Source organism: Tiliqua scincoides, chromosome 3 (genome assembly GCF_035046505.1).
Source record: "Tiliqua scincoides isolate rTilSci1 chromosome 3, rTilSci1.hap2, whole genome shotgun sequence".
Classification (NCBI taxonomy): Eukaryota; Metazoa; Chordata; class Lepidosauria; order Squamata; family Scincidae; genus Tiliqua; species Tiliqua scincoides.
This window is the reverse complement of record NC_089823.1, coordinates 125,830,866-125,850,871: the sequence shown is the minus strand read 5'-3', so window position 1 is coordinate 125,850,871 and position 20,006 is coordinate 125,830,866. Positions and strand designations below refer to the sequence as shown.

Genomic DNA, 20,006 nt, shown 5'->3' with positions numbered 1-20,006 from the left:
CCCAGGTCTCTCAGATCATACTACCCAAAACCCTTGGATCACCTCCTTCTGCCCCACATATCTTCTTTTCCTCTTCTCGCCATTCCCTGCCCACTGCCCTTTCAAAAAGCAGGGAGGGAGGGGAAGGAGCTGATGAAGTGGGGAGAGGACTGGCCATCCGGAGTGGCACTTTCTTCCCTTTCTCCCTCTCTTTTAGACCCATCCCTGCTTTTTGAAAGGGCAGCAGATAGAGAGCTGGGAAGGAGGAGAATGTTAGCCAGCACAACTTGGCAACCCTTAAGGGGAATGGCCTTGATGCTTTCTCTAATGGTGCACTATGGGCCAACAATCTCCTCTGTGATTGTGCAAGCAGTGGGGCTTCTGGGTAGCCCCCAGAATGCTTTGTGGCATGACGTCACATGCTGTACCCCTAGCTTTGGGCCTCAGTGCATATCACTGCATCTAAGCATACTCACACAGGCATACAACCAGAGTGGCAAAGTCCAGTGTAGCAGTCTGAGGCCGGAGTCCTGGCATGTGCACATAGCCTCCATTGTGTTCAGCAATCTCTGATGGGCTGCTCTTAGGGACTTCTTTTTCACCAGCCTGCTGCTTTCACTGACCCCCTCCCTTCAGCTTTTGCCAACTCAGTATTATTTCTTCCATTCCCCAAGCATACTCTGGCAGCACATGGCCTTTCATCTTGCATAACTTGAACAGTCACTTTTTCTTGCCTTTATCACCTAAACATACATCCTGCTCTTCCAACTGACCCTGGAGAAACCATTGTATATGGCACAATTAATACTTATGGGACAATGACTGTTTATGGCACAATTAGGGATCTTCCCAGAACCATATGGCAATTTACATTTCTTGGAGATCAGTTTTACTTGATGCTGGAGAATCTAATCTCTTCAGGAAAATCAGAACCCTGCCTGTCTTCAGCCATCTTCTTTTGCTCCCACTTATCCCACAAGCATCCTAATATATTCATCTAATATTAATTCCAGAAATTAAAACCTAATGTGACTGGTGATAACATGAAAGTATTTGTATGCAGATACCTGTATGTGCATTCTAGATAATGAGTGAATAGCTCTTGTATGTCTGACAGTTCTCCAAGTGTTGGATTTACTTATGAATTGAAAGAAACCAAGCTTCATTTTAAAATCCTTTTATCTAGACAGAAGTGGCTGAGCAATTATTTCCCAACAATTATCTTATTAGGCACTTTGATCACTCATTGAAGTCTCAGTGAAGTCTAGCATCTGCTAAAAATATGTCCTTTCTTATACTGAAGGGCCAGTTGCCACACGAATACCTTTGACAAGTCTTCCCCAATGGACTTAGCATCTCACATGACAACTATGGTCCAAAAGTCCTTAGCAGCCCGGAAAGGCCTATCAGAGCCCATAATGAGGCCTAGTGGAATGTTTGTCATACAGAAGGTTTGCCCAATGCTCTTTTTCATCAGCCAATTTTTGTATGAAAAAGGAAGTGCTATAGACAGATTTTTCTACATAATTACCTGAAATAAAGAAAACATGTTAATTCAATCAAGATGGCAGGGAGAAACAAAGACATTTCAGTACTGGACCTCAAGCTTTTGAATAAGCTTCTGGAGAAAAATGTGGTGATGCATCTCTCTGTTTATCAGGAAAACAGTTGTACAGGTTTTGGATTCTTTCGGAGATTGTATGGAGTCAAGATGGATGCCTGAAACTGTTACATACCGGTGTTATTTTGCCTGGTACCCATATCTAAATAGCATGGTCCTGATCCAGCTTAGTTGTGACTGTGGCTGAGGTCCTATAACACTTTTCTTGGAGTGTGTTGTTGAACACAAGGGAATTTACTTCTGAATAGAAATGCATAGAATTGTATGTAGATCTCAATTAACTCAGTGAGATTTCAGTTAGGCTTATGACCCAATCCTAAGAACTACTAGCACCGGTGCAGGCTCTTCCCAGACCTGAAGGTAGCCCCATTAAACAGCCTGGGAAATATAGATTGTGGGGGGGAGGGGATATAGATTTTTATTTAAAAAGTTTCATACTACAATAAATAATACAAAGGAAAGAAATCACATTTTACATTTTCAACTACAGTCACATTACATAAACTGTTTAACTAGAATACAGATACATCACGTTATAGGTGGATTCATCCCATCTAACCATTCCCACCATTTTTTCCACCTGTCTCTACCGGTTCTCACCCTTTTGTAAGCTGCAACGCTGTATACTCTGGAGACCACAAAGCGGACCCATCCCTGCATGTTGGTGGACCTTTTTCTCCTTTATTTCTTTGCCCCTTTGGATGCCCAGTGCAAAAAGGACATACAGATTTATCAATCTTACTGTAGACCACGGCACCTCCCACCTATCGTCTCCTCCCCTTCGTTGCCCCGCATTACTCGTCCTCTTGGGTCCCCTCATACCTCCCACCAGCTCCTTTCCAGAGATGATAGTCTCCCAGTCCTGTTGGGCCAGTTCAGGCCCTCGCTACGCCCCTCCACAACTCCTTCACCAGCATACACTCTTGGACAAAATGGGCTACTGCTTCTATCAGCGGTGGGGCGCCTACCGATCTAGAGGGTCCTGACCTCGAACAGGTCCGGCTCAGTACTGGGTAAGGGAACAAATGCTCAATTCCAGCACTGGATACAGCATAAGCGTGTGGCTCCGCTGTGCCAATGCTGGATTGGATTGGGCTGCCCATCCGTTTCCTCCATTAGTTTCAAAGGGAATTACTGTATAACTAACATGAGCTGCAATTATACCATTTTGTGGAAGAAACTCCCATAGATATCAGTGGAAATTATTTCTAAAGCCATAAGATTAGCCATAAGTTTAAATGGCTTAAACTTATGTGGTAATTTTATTTTTTTAAAATAAAAGGGGATGTGGTAATTTTATTTTTCTGAATGTGCCAATTGAAATATCAGATTTCATAATAAATGGCATAATAGTACATCTTGCAAACTTAAAAATATCTTGGGTACATACAAAAGTACATTGAAGGAAGGAAGCAGTGATTGTAGTACAAACGTATCATAACTGTCACGTACTGGAAATTTTATGCTATGTACACTATTTCTCTTCCTTCAAGGAAATTAATCCTCCGCAGTTTCCTTGTTTTGCAACATGCAGATCCCCATATCTGATTAGTGTGAGAAAAGAAGCATTTTGCAATTAGGTTGTGCAAAAAAGACCATTGCCTGACTTGTACTTTTGTGTGATAGTGGGATCACATTTTCGTGGGCTTAATACCTTGATACAGGGGGTAGTTTCATAATTTTAAGCAGTGTTAACTATGCAGTATTAAATACAGAGCACAATACAAGACAATGAAAACTTTAACTGAGATCACAGTGAGTTAACTGAGGTCTGTTTAGCAAGACAAAAACCATCCATGTCTAGTTTAATGTTTGTTTTGCCAAGAAGAAAGAATTTTCAGGTTGAGACATCTTCCAAGTTAACCTTTTAAAATCCTTTGTACTTGTTTCCCCAGTGATGCACATGTTGTGCCATGATGTGATTGTGCTCTGCCAGGAGATTTCTGACTCTTCCACATTATTATTATATCATCACCTTTCAAGCAAAGTACACATTTTAAAAGCAATAAAACAGGAATATACGCATTCAGACAATATCACACAGTACAAAAGCAACAGTGCCAAGAAATACGATCAGTTACACCTTTTGAAAACATTTGTCATAAGAAACTCATTTTAACAAACTATCAGTGGGCATAATCCTAACCCCCGAATTACGCTGGCACAAGTGACTTGCTCCAACCTGGGGGTGTCACAAACATTGTAAGGCATGTTCATGTAGACTTAAGAGTCGGGGAGGCCAGCGCAATTCCTTGCGCTGACCTCCCCTTACCAGATCAAATCCTGGCACGATAAGATTATGAGCTGAGCTTGGCCGACACAGGGGTTGGGGGTGTGTGGGGAGGCTTGGAAGGAGGTGGGAGGGAGGCTTTTTGGTGCTGGGGGAGGGTAGGTGTGGGTGTTCCTGGAGGCAGGTGGGCAGAAGGAGAGTGGGAGGCGGGGCCAGATTCCAGCAGTTATGCCAGATCCTAACCCCTTCCTGGGTAGCCTGCGGCAGTCCCAGGCTGCTCAGATTTGCGCTACCTCTTGAGGTGGCACAGATTCGAGTAGCCCCATTGGGGCTGCTGCTGATTTACCCGGGGTAAGGAGAAGCGATTCCCCTTGCCCCAGGCTGAGCCGTTTTCAGCCCCAATCCTGCCTTGGATACAGTGAAGGCCTGCTGGCCTGCCTGCTCCAAGGAAGGTTAGGATTGGGCTGCATGGGTCACTGTCTAAGTGACTATCACTTTGAGGCAAACATCTGCTTTGGAGGTGACTTTTGACTCTAAAATGCTGCAGGGTGAAATTGTTAAACAGAGCACACTCTGCTCCTGAACTGGATTGGCTCCCCTGTGGTCCACCTTTAGAAATAAGGGATAGCATCCTGTCTGCTTCTGCAATAAGCCTGCCTTCTAATGGTGGCTTTAATGTAGTTTGGCCCTGAGGTTGTGTTGTGACCCATTTCTGGGTTCCAGCTCACCTGCTGGAGACCTGTGCCACAGTGACAGTGCCACTGTCATGGATTATGGCCTGCCCCAAGCACTATGCTATGGTATTTAACTTCCAGAAAAGATGTGGCTGGGAAGCAGAAGACCAGAGTCCAAGCGTCTTAATGTGAGGAAAAGATGCTTCCACAGATACACTGGGTCAGGTTCATCAGCTAACTTTGCCCTGGATAGTACAAGAAAGGGCCTGTGTGCAATGGCAGAGACTCATTAAGTCCAACATGCTGTGTTTTTAACATCTATAATACAGTTACATGCTAAAACAACGAAGTGCCTCACATACACTACGCAGTAATATTTAGAACATTGTCATCAGGTCATTAGAACAACTGCGGAAATAAATTATCTCACTCTTCTGCTAAAATGCTCAGTATGGCTTACAACAAAATATAGTCATCATAAAAACACAAATAAAATTAAAAGAAATTTGAAAAGTCCTAAACCAACACCTAAACTAACAATTAAAAATCGGCCTGAGCAGCAGACCAAATAATCCATAAAGCATCAGTTCAGTTACAGTACAATTCTGTGCATGTTTACCCAGAAGTAAATTCTATTTGTTCAATAGGACTTACTCCCAGGAAATAGGAATGTACAGGATTATAGTCTTAAAACTTTAAACTTGTTGGAATGTCAAAAAGGATATTTAATAGATGCCTAAAACATAATGGCAAGGTTACATTATATGGATTCATGGTTCTGATTGATGTTTGGGCTGATGTGCTGTCCACTCCCCTTCCCTGCATGAAAACTTCTGGTCCTGGTTTTGACCAAACCAGGATTATTGGAATGTCCAGATCCAGCAAATCCTGGCTTGATCTAACCAGAATTCATGAACAAACCAAAATATAAAACTGCTTCTATCGAGATGAAGCATGGCAGATGTATTCAGGAAGGACTTCCCCAGAGTCTGGGTCACCACCAAAAAGTCCTATATCTTTTACATTCCTGTTTGATCACTCTGTCATCATCTCCTGCCATCCAGAGTTGTTGTCATTGTCATCATCTATGGACGGGCTATCTCAGCGGAGCCCTGACATCACTGCCAAGGACTCTAAGGAAACCCATGTATGGATGGGATGAAGGGGTGAAGGCAATGACAGTGCAAGGTGGTCTCCATAAAAACCAAAACTGATTTTTGTGGAGGGCAGGTGCGGGAAGCCCTGCGCAACCTTCGGCAGGGTTCCCCAGGTCAGGAAAAGTGAAAATGGAGCAATCGCGCCCTGCTCCGCAAAACTGGAAGTGGAGCACAATCGCTCCGCTTTCCCTTCTGATGGGGCTGCAGGGACTGGGATGCACTCACCAGTCCCTGCAGCAGCTGTCCCTGTGTGCGGGGAGCCCTGCACAAGTGCCTGCAGGGCTCCCCAGGTCAGGGAGAGGGAGAGTAGGGCGATCACGCTCCACTTCCGCTTTTGCGGAGGCAGAGCAGATTGCTCCACTCTGCACACAGGAATAGCTGCACACAGGAATAGCTGCTGCAGGGACTGGTGAGTGCAACCCAGTCCCTGCAGCCCCCTGAGCAATGCGATCACATCACTGCCTTCCCCCTGCCCCTGCTGCCTCCCCCCAGCCCCCGCAAAGACTTACTGCAGGTTTCAAACTCCCAGACAGTTAGAAAACCGCAGGACTAAGGGCTATATCCTATTCAAGTTTTGAGCACTGATGTAGCTGTGCCAACAGGGCAAGCATTGCATTCTGTGGTGATGGTGCGGTCATGGAGGCCTCCTCAAGGTAAGAGAACATTTGTTCGCTTACCTTGGAGCTGCATTGAGGCTGCACTGGAACTGGAAGGATGGATATGATTGGGCCCTAGGACTGTTACATCTGCATGGTCCAAAAAGGACAAAAGGAACTGACGTTATGATCTACTCTTCAGCTTTATGTGTGTGATTCTACAACTCACAAAACAAAGTTGGGGGAGAAGGGGAGTCCACAGCCAGGCAGAGGGAAACTTAGGGGAAATTCCCTGGCCATGTAGAATAAGCTTTATTTTGTTTGTTCTTTTCCTTGTCTTGTCCTCTTCAAAGTGCTTTCGCTTTGCAGCACATGCAAGGTAAATACCCTTTGCTTGTACTCTCATAATTGTCCTTGCTGGGCTGTGTGACACTTTGAGTGCTAATTGTTATTTAACGTTGCTTCATATTTGCCTCCAAAAGATGGACGAAGGGGCTGATGTTGAGATACATGAAATCAGTAGTTTAGGAAACTGCCCTATACTGTGTCAGGCCATTGGTTTGTCTACCTCAGTATGGTCAACACTGACTGGCAGAGCCAGTGACTTTTTAGGATTTCAGTTAGGAATTTATCTGTTAGAAATTTTTTTTTCTTACCTAGAGGGAGGGATTGAAACTGGGAGTTTCTGCATGTGAAGCATGTACAATGAGCAATAGCCCTTCCCTAGTGAAGGAATATCCTCTTTCACACTGAAGTAGCTTTGTGCTGCCCCATTAGTGCTCAGACAGCTTTTCAGTTACTGATTGTGTCCAACCCACTTACACCTGAAGAGGCTCTCCTTACACCTGAGAAAGCAGGTATAAGGAGAGCCTCCTCGGGTGTAAGCAGCTGGGGCAGCTGCAGTGCTTTTTCACAGACTATGATGGGGCAGTTCTTCCTCACCTGCTGTCCCCGTGCAGCATGTCCCTGTGCCATAGCAGGTAAGTTTGGTGCTGTGCAGTGCAGGGGCAGGAAAAGGGTGAAGATGGGGTGGGTGGATCGGACCTGCGGAGGACAGGATAAGTGGCACTTATCTCTCTTCCTGGTCCTGATCCATTCATATGGATCAGTGTGGACTTGGACCAGCTATATTGTTGGCACAGGTCTGGGTTGACCTGTTGTGCCAGCTGGGGCTTAGCCTGGGAAAGGAGACAAATGTCCCCTTATTTGAGGAGACATCCAGTCTATAAAATTCCCCTGCATCCTGCAGGGGAAACTGTGCTGCTGCTGATGCATTGGCACACAGGTAGGATTTGGCTGCTCATATTACATTTTTGTAAAGCAGTTAACTCACATTAGTGTCTTGAAAAAGACATTCTGTTTCCGCTGCTCTTGGCTTCCTCTAGAAGCCTCTTGTTCACAAACATATGTGTGAAACTGTGGGCAGTACTGAGTGACACATAGTTATGCTTTCACAGAAAATATGAAAAAGTAAATATCACTTCCTGTCATAAGTTTCTACAGATTATGAACTGATCACTTGGAATATGAGCAGCCCCTAAAAATTATGAACAAGTGGGTATACTAGATGGAATTTCAAAAGTACAAGGAGGACAGAGTTAGCTTTGGGCCTTGGAGAGAAAGCTGTATATTAGGTTATGCACAATCTTTTAAAAGCTTGAAAACTACAAGAATGAAAAAATTGAGACTACATAGGAAAATAACAGCTACTATGTTTGCCTGCATATTTGTGCATGTTTTAGAGAAACTCTGATAAGATACTGGGAACAGTGATACTGGGACTTATGTCAGTAGGCACAAGGAACAAACAATGAAAAATTCTTGCTCAATTGCGTGACTCACTTTGCTGATTTTGTCATCCACCACCTGTGTGAACTGAACACTAGCAAGAGTGATTGTGCAAGTTAGAAACACAAGCCGCTTGTAGGGAAATCCCCAGGCTATAGTATAAAGAGAGGTTCCTCTCCTTGTTCTATTAAGACTGGCTAAGCTGAGAAGATGAAGTCCATCAGTGCAGCTGTGCTGCTGTATCTTCTGCAAAGTGTGATTGCAGCAAATGCCACAACATCAAATCCACATGATTGGGTAAGAGATGTTGCATGTTCTGATTAGCGCCACCTATGGCACTTCTCTCTTCCTTTAATGTGCAGGCCAATATTATGCAGGGTTACTTGGACAGATGTCCCAAAGTGCCTAAAGGGATTGGGAATAATGCAGGATTGCTGCATTAAATTCTTAGGAAAGAGGATAATGAAGATCAGAATGAGATCTTAATTTTAGAAAGACAGTTATGTATCTGATTTGTCAGGTGATATATTCTGAAAAGTAATACTATAGAAGTAGGGGAAGGGGGAAAGGGAAAAATATAAAGGGAAAGGGAATACTATAAAGAAGGGGAAAGGGAAAAAAAATAGGAACAGGCAAGGGCATGATGATGGTTATTATAATTGTGCAGTTATATTGCCTTGCATAGAGCTGTGCAAAGTAGAAGAGCACGGGTCCCTGCCCTGAGATGCTTACAATCTTTAATTCAACATGGGAAAACACAAAGGAAAGGGGAGTGACATAAGCCGCTTCTGAAGTTCCCTAGTCAATTATACATGTTTTCTAGTTTTTAATAAAGAGTTAGTCTTTAATAATACTTGTATCTCTCTCTTAGGATGCTCCTTTTCCAACAGTTTACCCATCTACTAGGCTTTCAGAGCCAAGGAGTCATCTAGAGGTAAAAATGTTTTGATATTTACTTCCTTAGAGAAATAGTATAATTTCAGCCTTTGTCATGAAACTAATAATTAAATCAAATAAATTAACTCAAGTGCGAACCTTTCCAAATAACATATAAAAAAACAAACTTTTAGAAGTGTTGTACCATCAGTAGCCCCATAAAGCATGACTAGCTCAAGAGTCTTTTAAAAAGTGACAGATGATCCATGCCTGGAGTGATCTACTCAGGAGTAATAAGCTACTAAAGATATATATATATATATATATATATTAAAAGGGTTCACCAAATGGCATGAGAATTATGCTTGTGGAATGTTCAGTAGTATCATAGTGAAAGGATTCTTTAGCGAGTCTGCACAAGAACTGTTTTGTAGGTCCTAAGTACCCCTGCCCCATGGGAACATGTAAGGCAGTTGGATGGATCAGGCCAAAGGTCCATTTAGTTCAATGCTCTCTTTTTAGCAGTGACTTGAGGAATTCACATCATGACAACAGTAATGACTATCCCCCACTCTTTGTCCCCAGCATACGTATTTAAAAGTACCCTAACTCTGTTCATGCAGGCTCTGTTTAATGATCATGATTAAAAGTAATTGATAGACTGTTATCTTCCATTAATCCTGGGTGCTATCAAGGGCAGGGAAGACAGGGTAAAAATATTAATAATAATAATAATAGGAAAAGGGTGGTTATTATAAACTAGACATCTCATCCGAGGGTCATCACAATAGCCCCTTTCACAACAAATATATTTACTCACCATGAGCATTAAATTTAGTTTTTAATCCAGTGAACTCTTAGTTTATACCCAGTAAATTATTATGAAGCTTGAAAATTTCTTATTTATATTATATTAATTAATATTAACTGTGATGAAAAGGGAGCTCAGTCAACGTATTTCTGAGAGCTGCACATTATACTGTATGTCAAACAGCTGCATGTGGCTTGTGAACCATGGTGTGGCCACCCCTGCTTTGAGCACAACATGTGAAAGAGAGTTCTCTACTTAGTGGCATATTTTCAGTATATGTGTAGAGGTACACTATGCTAGTATGTTGTGATAGTGAATTCCATAGGTTTGTGATGTGTTGTGAATATACTGACAAATGTTTCAGGGTGACTTGGAGCAGGACCATATCTGTGCAATCTGCATAGTACCCTATACCTGTATTGTGCAGCAAGCTTACAGTCTTTGTCTTCTCATCAAAAAGCACTTGTATAATATAGTCTTGCATTCCTGTGGAGAAAAATGAAGAGTGAGGTAAATCAGATCTTGTTTGCATATGCATTTACAGTTAGCCAAGTTCACAAACCTGTAGATTATACAAGGTTTGGGACTATGGGTTTGTTTTAAAGCAACTGTCATCACATCAAGGCATTCTCGATTTACTCTGAATATGAAATTGCAGGCTTTTCAAGGGGTACTGTTATATACTGTTTGGTTTGCAGTTGCTGACCTCCTACTGCCTCTTACTCCACTCCAGGATTCTCACAACTAGGAAGCATTTTTTCCCCCTCTAAATATTTTTAAATTCCAAAACTTAGTACATTTTGGCAGGAAAAAAACTTATTTATTGTTCACAGATGAGAAAGAAACCTTTAGGTTGAATTAAAGTTCAAAAATAATGTGGCCCATTCTGTCACATGTTAGTGTGACCAAGAAACACAACCTAGGATGGGGCTGTTGGGCATCTGTAAACAGTGCAGGCCCAATACCTCTTGAGGCACCATGCCAAATGCTACTATCCTTACCTGATGATGCACAAGCTCTGTTCCTCCCCCTCTCCAGTGTTTTAGCTCAGCACTCTCCTTCCTTGCATATTTCCTCTTCCTCTCTGTCCACTCTCTTCCTTTTCCAATCCAGGGAGTAGAAGGAAAGAGAAGAGCAATGGAGGCAAGTAGGCAGAGATGAGTGCCCCCCCCCCATCTGCTGCCTGAGGTGACTGTTTTGGCCTCATGGGTGGACAGCTCTGTCTGTAAAGCACTTCACATGTACTATCATATCATGCCTTTGCAAGCAAAGTGGATATTTTTACTCCCAATGGGGTGCTGTCACTGAATGGCTTCCCCAAGACCACCTAATGAGGCAGGCAAGGTTTGAACCAAGGAAGTCCTGGTTTGTAACTGATGTTTGATACTGCTAAACTACACCAGCTGTCACACAGGAGCGGTGTTCATCCAGTGATGTTCCCAAATGCATTGCTCTTCTTCATGCAGTCCCCATTGATTGTGCTGGGGAAAATTGAGAACTGCATTTGCAGTTACGGAAAAGGTGATGGTGAGACAAACCTGACTGTCAATTCCATGATCACCACCCCTGACACTGACTGACTGACTTGGAACCCAGCAACACACTATAGTTATGTGAAAAATAGCCTCATGTAAGCAAAGCTGTTGATTTTGATCTTACAATGTTATAACTGTTGTTGTGTCTAAAGGACAGTCAAGGCAGTTCATAGGAGAATTAAAACATAATAAACACAAGACGATCAGATAAATCAAATGCAAAAACACTAAAACAAGAAGTGGAAAATAGCAGAATTGTGGAAATAAAACAGATCACAATGGGACATTCCACATGCTCTCATTGTCCAATCAGAGGCTTCCAAGCGAAAGGGTGGTCTTCATGTTCTCCTTGAATGTAGAGAACAAGGTGCCAGTTGGCCTCATGGGGAGAATGCCTGCTTATCTTCTCTTCTTTAGGGGCTCATCATGGCAAAGGGGTAATTAGCTTTAAAGTAGACTTAGGAAAAGCAGAGTCATGCATGAAGGAGGAAGTAGCCATGGACTCTCTCATCCCCATCAGTTTTCTCTGCCTCTCTCTGAGGACACTTCCAGAATTCACCGCCAGAATCTGGCTTCCTTGTTGCTATTTTTCAAGTGATATGTATAAAGTGAAGCCAGGCTCAGAGATGCTACATGTTGACAGGAATGGGAAGTAAATTTTGTCCCTCCAAAGTTGTGGGAGAGTGCCTAGTGAAGCAACAGATTTTCAATCCCCCCCCCCACTCGAATTAGAGGTTGGCATCGGTCCTCTTGCCAAAGAGGAAGTGAAATTCTTTCAGTGAAGTTTTGTAAACTTCTTAAAAAAAATAAAATGGAATGCTCCGGTTACTGAACTGAGATTGGGAAGAACTGTTCCTCACCTCCTTCTCAGGGCCTGGAAGCAGTATTCAGTTGGAGGGAATAAGGAGGGGGACCAGCCTTTGCCAAACAACATAAAATGTAGCAACAACAACAACCGCTGCAGCAACAATTATAAAATTATGAGTTAGGGGAGACTTTTGGGAATTAATGGCCTAATTATTCAGTCTCTTTTTCTTAACTTCAAATTTGCTTCAGTCTTGAAAACACAACAAAAAGAGGGAAATGCCTATAGCACAAAAACAAGAGCAGTGTTTATTGTATTAACAATGACCAATGTAATCTATGCCACAAAATAATTATGAAATAGTGATATGTATCAGGAGTGAGCAGTGGCACCATAGTATGATCAGCCCAGCCAGAAGTAAGTATGATTGGAGCATATGTGATCTGGCACTACTGATATAATACCCATGCATGCTGTTGGGACTATAAAAGCACCCTCAAGGATGAGCAGGTGAGAGGCAACAGAAACTTGGGGCACAATCCTAACCCCTTATGCCAGTGCTTTCCAGCACTGGCATAGCAGTGCCAATGGGCCGTGTGCTGCATCCTGCAGTTGGGTGTCACTCACAGAGGCCTCCTCAAAGTAAGGGAATGTTTGTTCCCTTGCCTCAGAGCTGCGTTGCCCTTACGTCCATACTTGAAAGCACTGACATAAGGGGTTAGACTTACGCCCTTGGATTCTTCCATTTTGTGAAACAGATGTCATTAGTCATTGGGTTTGTATCCAAGAAAAGTCATGTGAAGTTCCCACTGAAATTATAGGACTCAATTTGTTCACAATCCATTGTTAATACACTAATTCAGGGGTACCCAAACTTTGCAGTGCTGTGACCAACCTTGTCTCTTGCTGTGGGTCACAATGCTTCTCATGGTGCTGGACACCTCTCCTAGCCCAGTGACCTATAGGCCTCTGCAGGCCTCAGAATGGCCCTCAGAAGTCCCTGAAGACCACTTCCAGTTTTTAGAAGCAGACAGGAAGTGACCAAGGAGGCTTTGCAGGGCCATTCTGTGGCCTGCAACGGCCTGTAGTGTGGATCGCTGGGTTGGGAGAGGCCTCTGGAGCTCAGGTAAGTAGTGGGCCTTCTGAAATGGCTTCAATTTGGAGCCACATCGGTGCAAAGGCAGGTGAGAGAGACCAGATTGCGATCTACTGAGGTTTTGTGAACCACTTTTTGGAAGCACCACACTAATTGTTAGGCACTAATCTCTCAACTTGAGTGCAAATCACAAGGTGCTAATAACTCAGTATTCAGGGAATTATTATCTTATTTGATTTTATGGAATTTTTTGTTTGTTTCAATACTTACAAGTCCATGCTTCTTTTGCTTTGGTGACTATGACTACTCCCCATAGTATCCTATTACTACTACTTCTGCTGTACCAACTACAGAGACAAATGCTTCCTTCCAAGTGACATACTGACATTCTCCCAACTCTGATCTTGTAGCCCTTCGCCAATGTGACCGGGTCTTTGGATGACCATGGAGTGTGCCAGTGCTCTGTGTACTTGCCAGATACCACATTTCCTGTGGAGAAGATGGAGAGGCTTGAAATCCTAGCCCAACAGCTCTCCAAGAAATTTGACAGTGAGCTTTCCAAAGTAAGTGACTCCTTTTGTTCCAAATAAAAAGTTAATAATTGATTTTACTGTCAATATCTGTGGATTCTGTACTGTTGAGAGTTGTAGTTGTGATGTCTTCATTGCATGGGATTGGCTGAGCTGCCCTAACATCACAGAGGGGAAGATCAGGCAGAAGTGCCTAGGGAAGGAGCAGGGAGATGAATTAGGAATCTAGGAAAGGAGGGGGCAGAAGCTTTAGAAGGGCAAGAAAGCAAGCAGGAGCTAGGAAAATGATGGAGGTAGAACTAGTGCTGGAGAACTTCCTGGTGGATCGTGCCCAGTGACTTTAAGAAACCTTTGATCACTTCTTGGGCTGTTGAATTTTTGGTTAGGAGGGTTGTGATCTTTAATTAGTCAATGAAGTATGTAAGACTTCAGCTGATTAATAGAAAAGGGACAATTTTAATCAGTGAGGTTGCTGAGGGCCCATTTAATTATTTGATGAGGCTGTGTTGGTTCTGGTGTATCAGAGCAATATGGAATGAAAGAAAAGGAAGTATAAAAGATGACCTTTTTTCCTAAGAGCAAATAAGAACTTTGGTTATGGTGTAACAAGCCAAACTCATGCTTTCTTTAAAGCATCAAAGGCACCTATACTGGGGTTTTGGTTCTGTCGGGGTCCCCCTCCTCCCACAAGTCCCCAGCTTACCCAGGGAGAAGGCTTCTGGGCCAGAGGATCAGGAAGGAAGCCGGTGGAACATGGGGCCACCTCCCCATAGGCTGCCTGGGCACTCCTGTAGGCGGCAAAGTGCAGCAGAGGAACACGGTGCGCTGAATCCCCCTCTGCCTTGGAGGAGGGAGGGGGGAGACAGGACGCAGGCCATTCGGCTGCTGGGCAGTCGCCCCTCCCCCGCCTCGGGGGGAAAAGGGGAGTACTCCCTCGCCCAGCCAGCCGGGACCTGCCTTGCCGGGCAGGGCACCTGACTATGACGTCTGGGGCCCACAACTGGACCTCCTGACGTCATCTGCAGAGCTACAGGACCCAGGTGGGCAGGGCCAGCCCACCCCCCAAAGGCAGAGACCAGAGCAGAGGCAGCAGCCTTCCCAGCCCTCTCAGGAACAACCCTGGCAGCTCCAAGTGAGAGAAGGTGGGAGGGGAACAGAGAGAGGAAGGGGAGGAGTTGTGGTAATCCCAGGGGAGGGTAGTCCCAGAGACAGGCCCTTTTTGTACCATCCCTGTGAGGGAAGCGGAGGGGCCAAAGGGGAGGGGCCTTCCCTACATAAACCTGGAGGCCAGGGATGACAAGGCAGTTGGGAGTCAGAAGAGCAGCAGCCCCTGCTCCTGACTGGCCAATGCTGCCAACCCAAAGAGGGGGAACCTGGTGACACAACCCCCCTTTCTTCTGGTGAACTGTTCTGAGGCCTCCACAAGGGGGTCCCCCTCGGAAAGGCCGGGCTGGCCCTCCCCTCCCCCCAGAGGGAGGCCTCACACTAAGTATGTTTATTAAATATAATGTACCTAATAAGTAATTAAAGTGAAGATGGGTTAACTAACTGTAATTGATTGATAGCCCTACTTTAGGTACCTAGCTGGAAATACTTGTGAGAAAATAGACTGTTCTTGGGTCTGTGGATATAGAATCCTCGGATTAGTCTTGCTCTTGCTGTAACCTCAGGGGAAGGTTTTCTTATGGAAGGCAGGCAGCTTATGCGGAAGAGAAAGTAAAAAGCGGTCAAGGGGCTGATCATCTCTCACTGGAGAGAAGAGCAATAATAGTTTGCTGCTCCTCCTTTTCCTCTAGAAATATTTTTAGAGAGGAAAAAATAATTTGAAAAATCAACAATTCCCTTTAATGCGGGAAGTGGTGTGACAGTGAAATGTTTTCATGATGCCATGAAACAGCCTAATTAAAGCAAACCTCCTTAGCCTTATGCAACTTCGGTTGTTTGCTGGATGAATTCAGCTCCCATTTCCCTTAGAAAATTGAAGCGAAGCCTACAAAAAACTCTCAACTTCTGTGATTTCAAGGAAGCTGAAAAGCTCTCACTCAGCCAGGAACCAGCATTTGACATTGGTTGCTTGATGAAAAATATGCAGGGTTTCAGTTACTTGTCCAGAAGAAACAGTTTGACTGCTTCAGGAAACCAGATGTCTTAACAAATGAAGTGTCCTTGAATTAATCAGGAAGAAAGACAGAGCACTAAATTATAAATTCTACCATAAATATTCATAAACTTTCTCACAGTAGATAAGAAGTTTACACATAAAAATCCTACGACAACAGGGAGGTGGAGGAGGAGACAAAGACAGTCCTCTGGAAACAATTTTTTTGTTACACAATTTTCTTTTAAGTAAGTGGAGCTGTGACACTCAGAGATTACCTGCGCTTGCAGAAAAATACTGGTGTGTATGTTTGAAGACCCTCAAAAGCACCCTGGGTGATGATGCAAATGCTTGCTTTTCTCAAGCTTCTGGAGAATAACTGTGGCCAGTGGCATCATAGGGGTTAGTGTCACCCAATGTGGTTGGTGTCACTCCCATGGCCCCATCCTTCCAGTCTTGCCCCTCCCAGGTGCCACCTCTGCAGAAGTGGGAAGGGAGGAGGGATGCCAGAGACCCGCCTAGCAGTGACACTTCTGCCCCATCTGACATGGCTCCTGGGAGCAGCAACAGAAGAGGCCACAGGGGCTCTGCACAGCCAGTTGTTCACATGAGGAACGGCTCAATAGGGTGTGAGCTGCTCTCGCTGCTCCTGCTGGGGTTGATACCGCTTCACCCCTTTGAGGCCAACTGGAGCTGGTTGGAGGGGCTGGCGCAGGGCAATGTGGAGGTGACAGGTGCGCTAACCTTTTTCCAGGCTCTCCCTTGAGAATGGGGCCTGCTCTGAGGACCAGCTGCTTGCCACAGCACCTTTGGGGGGGGGTGACACCAAGGTGTCCTGCTTTCGCCTCCCCCCATCACTGCACCTTTGGACTGGCTGGCTTGCCATGCTGCAGTGGGATGAGTTTACGGAGGGTTGTTTTGGTGTTCACCCCCTCTGATGGTGTTACCTGGTTCACACCACCCACACCCCCGTAGTGAGAACACTGGCTGTGGTTGCAGTGGGCAGCACACAGGCTCTGTCCCTGGGCCTGCAGGGGATAAGTGTTGGCTGTGTAGAAAGTGAGTGCAGTCAACATAAAGAGCCATTGGATGGGATGCTCTAGGCAGGCCACCACTGAATCCAAGAATTTCTAAAATGACCACTTCAGAGAATGAAATTCTCAGTACATAGATGGCATTTCCATTTGGTGCACAGTGTCTGTTTCAGTTGCAAAGGGAAGGCTGAATTCTCCCTTCAGCCCTGAAGTCCCAATCTTATGCAGCACTACTGCATTTCAGTGGTCGTATGTTCTTTACTTGTGGGTAGCCATACTCCTGGATTACTAGACCTGGTGGACATACAAGGAGCCTGATCTTCTACTTTGCTTAGTCAGCATAGCAGTAACTTCAAGCCACTGATCTCGGAGACCTAAACCAGAATACTCTAAGGGTGTAAACCTGAGCTTCCCTTCTGCCAGTGCAAGTCCTTTGTGCCAGCCAAAGTGTGTCGCAAAAGTGCCATAAAGCACTTTCTCGCCACTTTTTGGGAAGATAGGGCGGTGAACGGATGTGCACTGGCCTCTCTGTGCCAATGCAACCTCCGGGTCAAGTGTGCCAGCTGAGCTCAGCTGGTGCAGGGGTCGGGGAGTGGGGAGGGTGGGGAGGAAGCGAGAGGGAGATGTTTCAGGGCATGGGGGTGGGTAGTGGGGAGCTGGAGGCAGGGCCAGGATCTGGCAGTTATGCTGGATCCTAGCCCCATTCCTGGTTGGCCTCGGGCAGTCCTGGACTCCTCGGATTTGCGCCACCTCTTTAGGGGGTGCAGATTCAATTAGACCCATTGGGGCTGCTGCAGCTCTCCCTGGGGTAAGGGAAAAAGTTTCTCCTTGGCTCAGGCTGAGCCTCAGACAGCCTGAAACTTGTGCTGGACACAATGCAAGCCCACTGGCCTGCCTGTTCCAGTGCAAGTTAGGATTGGACTATAAATTCAACAGCCCTAGCCTGACCTTGATACACATCTGGAGAGACTGAACATCTGTGGTTCTAAGAGCTCTAGTGATTTTTTCACTTCATTGAAAAGAGTGTGGGGATAAATTCACCAGATTTTCAAGAAACTGTACAAATAAAGATCCTCTGTGTCATTCTGCCACAGTCTGATGCACTCTCCTGTTGAAAGCAATAAAAAAAATCACTGAGAAGAATGTAGCTGATCAGCGATTACGCTTTCCTGTCCTGCAGACATTTTGCTTTATCTATGTCATTTATCTGTAATCTTCACTATGTACTCTGGTCTAAAAATAAAGACAGATAAGCTTCTGTACTCACTTGTACCTATGTAATCATATATTGATCTTAGGAAGACTGAAGAGTTGCAATGGGGCAAAACTTGTCTTTTAAAAATATATCTTAAATACATTTGCTAAAATGGGATGCATTCCTTTGTGTTTTTTTTATAGGTTAGTATGTACACCAAAGAGATTGAAATTTATGAAAAAAAGCTTCGAAACCTAACTGTCAGGATTGAGCATATGGAGATGTCCAGCGTTTCTTACACTCAACTGGACTTTGAGTTAATAAGAGTGGAAATCAGTGAAATGGAGAAGCTGATCAGTCAGCTGAAGACTTCACTCACTGGAAGCAACGTGATTGTGGAGCAGCTATATGAAGAGGTTGGTGAAAAGCTGTGTATTGAAAAGTATGGTGAGAAGCTACCATTCTCCGTAATCAAATCTCTGGTAGTCATAATGTGGTTACTCTGGATTTGCTCCCACATAACCGAAGGTAGCATTCAGTCATCCTTGTTCCCTTTCTCTATGTTGAAGCCAGTTTATACAGGTGAGCTAAATATAAGACAAAGATTCAAATACAGTACATGACTGCTCCACCTCAGGGAACAGAGAAAAAGTTAAAAGAGTGGAACAATGAGGCAGGAGATAAGAGAAATAGGTAGGTTAATGCCACCATGGCTTGAGCCAAAGGGCTCTTGAGGCAGGGCAAAATGCTGCCCACCCCCACTGCTGAACCACTCTGCCCCCTCCATGAGCCCTTCCTTCAAATAAGGGGGCGAGGAGGGGATGAGAGGGGAGAAGCTCCCATCCCTTCTCTTCAGTACAACGGCAGTCCCTTCTTCCTTCAGTGGTGCTGGAGAGAGAAGGGGGGACGGTGCTGTGGGTGCTGCCATCGGCTCCTCCTTGCTCTCTCTGCCTACTTTGCTGTGAATGAGTGGGCAGGGAAAGGTGAGGAAGGATGACCCCACTCCTTCCCTTCGGCACTATTTACTTGTCCTTGAATAGGGCTTAGGGCTTGTTTGAAATAGAATAGGAAAAGCCCAGCATGCTTTGCTCCTCCTGTTCTCCCTGCTGCAGATTTTTCCTGCTCTCCCAATCCTCTTCATGCTTGCTGTGAGTGGGAAGAGAATCCAAGCACTTACCAAAGAGGGGATCTCATCAATTTGCCATCCCCTTGCATCATTCAGCTTGCATCATTGGTGAACTGGCCATGCTTAGGAATAAGGAACTGTGTCCAAATCTAAAGCAGGAAGTTCTTTCCTTGTATGCAAACCACAAATTATGACTAACTGAATCAGATATCATTTTGGACTAATCAAAAGATCCCATAAGTGAACCACCGTACAGAAGACCTGTAATTGATCTCAAACATATGCTCATAAACATATATCCCACCCTTCCCTGTTTATTCAGCATAGCTCATACTTTAAACATATCACTAAAACAGTAACACTGCACAATTAAAAGATTATCACCCTCTTCCTGTTCTTTAAAATGACCACTTGCAAAATCAGAAGGATTTTGGCGGTGAGCTTCTGCCACATATTTATTCCCATGACGGCAGCAAATGTATTCTTAGAAATTCACCATTTCCAATAAATTTGATATATTATTTGTAGTATTCCTTATCAAAAATAAAACTGCATGAGTTTTTAAAACAAACCAGCGTAACCAAAAGTCACTTGTACCATTTTCTTTACCTAGATTAAGAATTTGAGCCTCGTAGTGAATAAGTTGGAATCGCTGGACAAGCATAACATCCTTGCAATCCGCCGAGAAATTGTGGCTCTACAGGCTAAACTGAAGGAATGTGAAGCACACAGAAACCAGAGCACTCCCAGCCACTACTTCCCACCTGGTAAGTATTCCATGTATTTGTTAAATGGAAATCTATCTAAAGGAGGTAGGGAGGAAACAAACCTATTTTTCATATTTTCATTTCCTGG

The 20,006-nt window shown here is 44.5% G+C and overlaps 1 protein-coding gene across 1 annotated transcript in view; it reads left to right on the top strand.

The window, feature by feature from the left end:
* OLFM4 (olfactomedin 4) overlaps positions 1–20,006 on the top strand; it is a 40,577-nt gene that overhangs the window by 5,737 nt on the left and 14,834 nt on the right. The window contains exons 3-5 of the mRNA XM_066621362.1: positions 13,579–13,731; positions 18,229–18,441; positions 19,765–19,918. Of these exons, the coding sequence (XP_066477459.1) occupies positions 13,579–13,731; positions 18,229–18,441; positions 19,765–19,918 (520 nt within the window). The remainder of the gene's footprint in view (positions 1–13,578; positions 13,732–18,228; positions 18,442–19,764; positions 19,919–20,006) is intronic.